Consider the following 8,589-nt stretch of genomic DNA (forward strand, 5'->3'; position numbering starts at 1 on the left):
ATATATTTTTTTTGGGGGGGGGGGGGGGCTAGACTGTTACCAGTCACTTGCATTAACTTTTCTTTTTGGCTGTAATTGCACAACACAGAAGAAGAAACTTTGTAGAAATGTGTACATCTATCCTGCACATTGCGAATGTTGGTCAACAAAATTGTACAGTCATATACATGCGCGGGAAATTCAAATTTCTTGATATGCCTCTGACACCCCCGGCAAACTCATATATCCCTCTGACCCCCCCCCCCCCCCCCCAAAAAAAAAAAATGGGGTCCGCGCATGATACAAGATTTATTTTGGTGTAGTTTCCTATGCATTGAAAAAAAGATTAAATCATTTATATGATAAACATTTATAATACACATTTTAACTTCATCGGACAATTCATGGGGGAAAATCTGATTCCAAAGGTGGGTTAATTTCCTCTATGATGTACATGTATAATGAGTAGAAAACCCTGTCGAATTCGAATGCGGAATATCGAATGCGGAATATTATTTCCTATGAAATAAAAGGAAATTCCTATAAAAGAATTTAAGTCTAACAATCAGGACATAAATATTGATAAATATAGAATATAAACAATTTACCAAAAAATCCAGATTTACCCGGGGGGGGGGGGGGGTGTTATAATGGTGTCAAAGATAGCTTATTTTCAACCCATTCTGTTTTAGAATTTTTATCTAAAAATTAACTTAAATAAACTCAACACATTTTTAAACCAGAGTTCAACATCTAAGAGAAATGAAAAGCCAAGAGGCCCGTGGGCCACATCACTCACCCGAATAACATTATCCTGAGTTGAACACGTATCCCCTTCCAAATTTACAAGTATTATTAGTCACTCTATCCCCACTCTAATCACTAATTCTCCTCATGTTAAATATTCAGCCATAAATCTGTGTATTGGCCTCAAATTTTTGCAACTGGCTTTTAGGATTTGAGTCGAGAGTTGAGAACCAAGTTGAGCGATTTATAAATGTTGGTAACGGATATAGATTTCATTCAATTGTTAATATACAATACTGTAAAATTACACTTTTCAATTTCTAAGACATTGATAGTGACTTTCACAAGTAATTTTTTTTTATGTTCTATTTCCAAAATAATACAGAAAGTTTGTATTCTTTTGTTAATCATTTAAAAAAAATCCATCAAAAGAAATGCAGAATGCAGATCGTGAGAGGGGAGTTACCACACCTATACTCTGGCTATCTCTAAATTTTGGAACACAAAATATATTTTTATACTTTTCTACCAAAGATTTATTTTGGTACATGCAATAGAGAAAAAATAATAAATTATTACATAAAAGACAAAATCATACAAAGAAAATAGTAAATTATTCATTGCCGCATCAACAGGTCACAATACATTATAGAACCATTACAAGAGGTATACAGAACATGTAAATAGATACAAAGCAAGCATTATAAGTTATAGACAAGAAATATCAATGTTTTGAGCAAATCACTTAAAAAAATTACAATGTAATATAAATTCATTAGAGCATTTATCATTATTAACTTTCAACTGAATGCTTTCCTCTCACTTATCTCATCATTCAATAAAATGATTTAGTATTTATAAAAGCAATGATATATTTAGATTTTTAGGCATTTGTTTTCTTGCCTTGTAATTTGAATTTTATTCCAAAAGACTTCATAAGCCATGTTTTAAAATACTATTTCCAGGATCCATGCAATTTTTCTCTGTAACACTGCATTTAAAAGTAGGGAAACAGAGAAAAATTAAACAGGTTCCTGTGTTGATAAAAAATACAAGCACTATGTAAACATATAAATATAGCAACAATAAACGACTAGACAAACAACTAAAAAGATCTCATAGATACTGTATACATGCAGGGAAATAATCGCTCGTTTTTTTTTTTTTTAATGCACCCCTTACTGTTAGTGGGCAAACTTTAGACTGGGCAAAATCAAAACAATTTTTGGACCACTGTGTTAATTAGCAAAGAGTATATATTTCTTACTGAGCCCAGGCGAATTCAAGAGGGTCAAAATCATTTGGAAGTGTAGGAGGGCGAAAATAATACGAGGCAAAAATAACTATATTAGATACTGGCTTAAACTAAGAAAGGAAGCTAAAGGGTGAATGCAATTACATGTAATACATACGAACACCAAGAGAAAATACATTATGCATGTATAATAGCAACATCTTTCTGAGAGTAAGGGTTGTGGCCCTTGGCTAGCAAGAATAAAATTATCATAATCAATTATTTTAATTATTGATCTCATTTGACCAAATTGAATATAACTAAGGTCATATACCAGAATTCATGACATGACTTTGTTAGATTTCTTTTTTTTAAAAATGCACCATTCATTGCACAAATCACAAAACAAGAAGTTTATAACATATCCATATTATATCCAATGAAATATAATCAATATCATAAAATTGAAATTATTAACACTGTTATCAAAAAATAAAAAACTTTCCCCTGACTTCTTATTTTAAAAACATTGTCTTATTTGCAATTGTACATGTAACAAGATGAACATTTGACAATTAATGACACATAATGAATATTAAACAAATTACGTAAATTTAATACACTGTGGCAATGTATAGATACATGTACATTGCATGTTGACCATTAAAGTTTGAAGAAAATAACAGAGGAAGATGACAAAAGGACATTAGGTGAATTCATAGCACTGCCCACATGATATAAGTTTTGATTTTTTTTTATGGCAATCTACAGTAAAACCTCTTTTAATGGAATAATTTTGGAGTCAAGTGGAATAAAATCTTTGGTACAAGAATTCACTATTCCCTTTATGAAAAATGAAAGTCTCCAAAGTCTCCCTGCTGAATCTGTTGAATATTCACATAACCTTACATGTATATTCATAAATTAGAAATTGTTCATCCAAAAATAGAGAGACTGTAGAAACATTAACGATAACTGTACAATCTAACAGTTGTAACCATATAAGTTTTGAATAAACAGCGAGTCTTCTTTCAATCCGGCACGCCTATTTGTTAAAAAGAAAGTGGCACTTCTCCCTTACTCGAGCACCCCCTCCCCCCTAAAATTACCTCTACTCAAAATACGGAAGATTTATAGCATGGATCAAAAAGTCTGTTAGCATTTGTTAATGAAAAATTCGACCTGGAATTTATGCATGATTACATGACACAATGACACACTTATCTAAACTGGTTCACTATAGTTTTACATCATTCAACAAATATTAAAAAATTCCATATATACATCTAATTCCAGTGGATGTTGCACCAATAATTTGGATCACAGCTGTATATTGTGCCCGTTTAACAGACATATTCCTTGTAAATGACATTTAAAACTGACTACGGTACCTAGAACTGAATGTACACTGTGAGCTCCAGATATACAACACACCATATTCAAAATCAATACTGTCAAGCAAGTATAAGTTATCAATACAATGCCCAGGATATTAAATTTAAAAAATTCAAATTTTCACTACACAATTATTCATACATGTAACAAATTGGTATATCAATCCATAGGCCAGGACTTTTTCTGAGATGTATCTTTAGAAGATTATCATTAACTTGATTTGCCTAGTTGAATTTAGAACTGCATAAACATTTTATCTTTGGTAACTTATATAATACCGGTCATTTAGCAGTAAAATATGACTGAATTCTCCATATTACATGCGATCTTGTATAAATCTTAGAATAGCGATGAAATTCTTTCTTTGGTAACCTTGACCCTGGGTAAAAGGAACATAATTGCTTACTTAATTGACAGCAAAGATATGTGTAACTTATCTCATTTAATCCCTCAGCGTAGGTAGATTTTTTCTTTTTTGAAGGGAACTTTGGATGTAATTTGCAAATAAAATACACCTCAAGTGAATCTAATGCTTGGATAGTAACCAACGTAACTGGAAGACTAAGTAAAAAATAACCTTGCTGTAAAAATACTGCACATGCTTGAACAATTTCCTGATGTAGATTAAGACAATTACATTTACAATACTTTCATCAACAATATATCTACCTGTAATAGCTGCAGGTTATTTGATGGAGCACAAATTTTGTCTTATTTTAGAAGAAAAGACCAGATTGCCAAATTTAAGTTGCTGGAATTAAACTTCTGTTCACTTGTCAAAACTAATGGGTTAATCAAATTTTATTTTACAGCCCCAAAAATTACTGGCTTGATGGTAAAAGCAACTTCACCTAACATATCATAATTTCAAAATTCAACATGCTCAATACATGAACATTTTACTACTATAGAACACAAAAATGAGTGAGTAAATTTCTGTAATAAACATATAACATATATTTTACTAATAATGATAATTTCAATTTTTTCAATCAAAGTAGAAGCATGTTAACAAAATCATGGTGATTAAGAACACTGTTATTTAAAGCTTTGGATTTTTGCTAAAATTACATGAGTGTATAATAAGCCCACATTGTCTGGTAACAAATGATGCTTGAATTAGTTTCATTTGGTGATAATATATTTAAAGCATCGTCTGTCACCATGCAGCCCTAATGTATTATTACAGCTGTTACAAGTTACATTATTTTTATATTTTGACAATGCATTACCCCATGTGTCTATATGAACTGGTTCCACCATTAGCCACATATATACAATTATATGCATATAAATGTAGATGTATACATCATGTACATTATTTAGTAAAATGTAAAAATAGTAAGATCATATCATTCTTTTATCATAAGGAAAATTTGTAGTTAAGGATTTGTTAAGTACATAAAATTTTGTGTAAACATTCATATCATTAAGTAACAAGCAACATTCAAAAATTCTTTTAACAAATTCAGCTTGCGGCAAGATTGCTTGAATTGGCATTCAGATATTTCTCCCCTAGGATGACCCGGACACACCCATAGGAATACATGGGGACCGGGATAGTTCCACACCTCTTCCACTCACTTTTCACGGGATCATAGAACTCGATGATGTCTGTGTACAGGTCAGACTGGGCCCCCCTACGCCTCCCCCCGAAGGCGTACAGTTTCTCATCGAGAACCGTCAGACTGACAAAGTCCCGCGGACACGTCATGTCCGGGAGAACATCCCACGTCTTGTTGTCTGGGTGGAATTTGAACGATCCTTCCAGTCCAACTACGTAGATGAGGTTATTGAGTACGGCTGCACTTACGCACATGTCCGACGCCGGCAAGGACTGTTCCAGAATGGTGGCTTGGCCGGTCCGCGTATCGAAGCACTGGACCGTGTTTGTCACAACCTCTTCCTGGTTTTTACCGCCAAAGAGATAAATGCATGTTCCATAGGCGACATACCCCATGTTTTCCACAGGATTTGCGAGATTTCCATACAATTTCCATTGGTTATTTCCAGGTTTCCAGACCTCAATTGAGTCCAAGACACTGTCTTCATCGAAGCCCCCAAGCACGTAGATGCTCTCATCCACAGCGGCCATTGCGTGGCGTCGTCTGGGCTGCAAAAGAGTGATTCCACGGATCCAGGTCGCAAAGTCGTAATCAAATTTCCAGAACTCTCCACTCCTTAGTCCCCCAGAAACGTAAATATCGTTTCCAACCACACAAGCTGCAAATTCGTTTCTCTTCTTAAACGGAAGCTGCTTCAGTGCAAAGAATTCCCTGGTGTCTGGCTTGTAGCACTCCACATCATTGCTCAAGCCATCGGCGAGGCGACCTCCCAAAAGCACTGCAACCTCCATGTGTTTGGAGGACCTCGGAGTGATTTGGTAGGAAGGCAGCAATGGCCTTCTGGAAGGCAGGAGGTGGTAAATCATGGCATTTTCTAGTAACTCTTTCCCCTCGTCATCAGCCAGATAGGCAGATTTGGCTACCACACTTGTGAGATAGCTTGTCTTCATCTGGGGGAACTTCACACAGCTGAGAATCTTGTAGATGTGATGTTTCCTCTTCTCTCTCTCTTCTTCAAAATCTAGCCATCTCACAGCAAACTCAAACACTTGCTCCTCTCCTTCACAGTCCAGCTTTGGGTAGGAGAGAATGTCTTTGATACAATCGGCTGAAAGTCTACAGATGTCTTCCTCTTGAGACACAACACCAAAATTCATACAGACGTACTCCTTCGCGTAATTGTACAGATCTTTATGAGCATGAGAATCGGCTAGAGTAAGCGCAGCCAAACAATTATTTTCAGTCATGTGCAGGCGGAAATGCCTCACGCACAAGTCAACCAGCGCCGTGACCTGAAACATGCAGGACTGGCCGAAAAGTTCCTGTAAAATACAGGATGTGATTTCCACCTTCCCAGTGTAAATGAAATGAAGAATCTTCTCAAACACGTTTTCGTCCACCTCCTTCATCTCAATACAAGATTTCCTGCTCTCCTCCATTCCGGACTCGAACATGGATTTGAAGTAAGGTGAGCCAGCGGCTAGAATGATTTTGTGACAGGGAAACGACTTCTGGCCGACTTTGAGCATGACATCACTGTAGCCTCCCTCGCGCCTGAAGTACTCAAAGTTTTTGATGAGGTTCCCGGAATGTTTTTCACTGGAATAAGACGAAGAGACTTCCTCCTCTTCTTCGGAATTCATCGAACACCGGGATTCCGACCGATCCATGGTCCAGAATTAATCTACAATATATAAATTTCTAATGGTGTAAAAATGTATGTCAGTACAGTTCATCTCTTATTCTTTTAATGGTTTCAAGTTGTCAGGAAAAATGTTACTTTGAACAGTTTAATACGCATACATGCAATTTAAACAATTGTTGTCTGATCTCTCATTGTTCTTATAAATGTACACATCCAATGACTGAATGAATGTATAGACCTATAGACAAGGAAATCATTACATACATGTAGTTTTATCCCAATGCATATGTTTATAGTTCCTTTTAGATGAATTGCCTCAATTTATAAATATGAACACTTTTCAATAAATTTTATTCACTGGTATCTTAAATGATTGTGGTTTTTCAATAGTAAGATTTTATCTGCCTGGGTGTAAATCTTATTGGCAAAAATGATTTATAATCTCAAATCTATAATCTCAGCATGCTCAGGACAGTTTGGATTAAAACAAATATATATTTACACAGCTGGAATGTTTACTGGAGGAACTAAATCGCCAAAGCGGGGTGTGACCCGATTTTCGTTCAGTTGGGCGATTTCATTCATCTTCAAAAGGGATCATAACTCGCGTGTCTTACTAAATGTACATTATTACATTTAACAATTACTAATCAAGTGTGTTTCTTAATTCGTTAGATTTCTTCCAAAACATCCGATCCAAAGTATAATATACATGTATGTAGCTGTTACAAGACAAATGTCAAAACATTCATCTGACCCCCTCCCCATGGATCTCTGCCAATGGATGAGTTCATTCGTTGCGTGAACGGTAATAGCAGGATTTCGCGCCATAATGTCTCATTCATAGTTTTTGCGCACCAATTAGTTGACGAGTCTGTTGAGATCATGCGAATACCCCAGAGCACACCATGTGTTTACATCACAGGCACGTAGCATCGGGGGTTGGGGTGAGGGGGGCTGCTTCCCCCTCCCCACTTTTTTGCAGCTGGCACTTTTCTTAACTTTATATGATAAATGGAAATATCATGGATTTGCCTGTCAAGATGATTTTGATGAAACTGCCCAAACACATTCAAAAACAATACGAGTTTGTATACCATCATATTTCATATGGTTGGAAATTTTAAAAAATGCCTTTTAGTTGATTTTGCATCTTAATATAACAAATACAATTTAGAAAAGAATGACTATTTAATCTCCAGCTTTCAAGCTTACACACACATATATGATATGTGTACATTCCTAAAAAATTGAATTAATAAAATGAATGAATTTCAAGTGATATATGTACATGTTCAATTTGCACGTTCCGTTTATAAATCTATGCAGCGAAAATTAAAATTCATTTCTAATTAGATAGCCTAATTGATACATGCATGCTTCCATTAAATAATTTTGTTTAGTCAGGCAAGCTTTTTGGAAAGCTATTACTTGTTTTCACTTTATTTTCACAATAGTGAAACCGAAAATCAGTGTTGTTAGGTCCTACATAAAATTAATGTTTAACACGTGTTATTTTAACGATATTTTCATAAATAGTCAACCAATATACTCGAAAACATATAGTGTTTGTCCTTTTACGGTAAATTACCATGCCAAAGAAGTGTACTATAAGTACTATAAGTTTGATTAACATTCGTGCGAGGGTTTTTTTTTTAAATCTTGCCAATAAGCTGAACATACATACACACACACGCGCACAGCAGCGATGCTATATCACCTTCGAAACAAGTTGCACGAGGGGATGATATTATTTTCTTACTTACAAAGTAACGTCAATAGTCTGTCACTGTCAGTGGAATATTTCTTTCCCTGTTCAATATCATTTCGATCCCGATTCGTGCATACAAATAAGAACAATTATCGAGCCCGATGAAATATGAGGAATAATAATTAATAAATTAAATTAGATGGACTGATTATTTTGTACAATGTTTAAAAATATTAAAAAGGATTACTAAAACATTTTCATACTATTGTGGAAAAACGAATACTATGCGGGACCCTACATTTTTTTCGTAGAA

General features: G+C 34.9%; 1 protein-coding gene across 2 annotated transcripts; it reads right to left on the bottom strand.

The window, feature by feature from the left end:
• Positions 1-1,247: 1,247 nt before the first annotated feature.
• Positions 1,248-8,477, bottom strand: LOC105340994 (kelch-like protein 24). Of its 2 annotated transcripts, none has more exons than XM_011447268.4 (2): positions 8,332-8,477; positions 1,248-6,604 (listed from the first exon to the last, which is right to left on the bottom strand). In XM_011447268.4, exon 2 carries the CDS (start codon positions 6,588-6,590, stop codon positions 4,824-4,826), a length of 1,767 nt encoding a protein of 588 aa, XP_011445570.3. In that variant the 5' UTR covers positions 6,591-6,604; positions 8,332-8,477; the 3' UTR covers positions 1,248-4,823. The 2 variants fall into 2 exon arrangements, with proteins under 2 accessions (XP_011445570.3, XP_019928029.3); XM_020072470.3 differs by having other exon boundaries at positions 8,253-8,374.
• Positions 8,478-8,589: the final 112 nt, after the last annotated feature.

Source organism: Magallana gigas, chromosome 4 (assembly GCF_963853765.1).
Source record: "Magallana gigas chromosome 4, xbMagGiga1.1, whole genome shotgun sequence".
NCBI classification, from domain to species: Eukaryota; Metazoa; Mollusca; class Bivalvia; order Ostreida; family Ostreidae; genus Magallana; species Magallana gigas.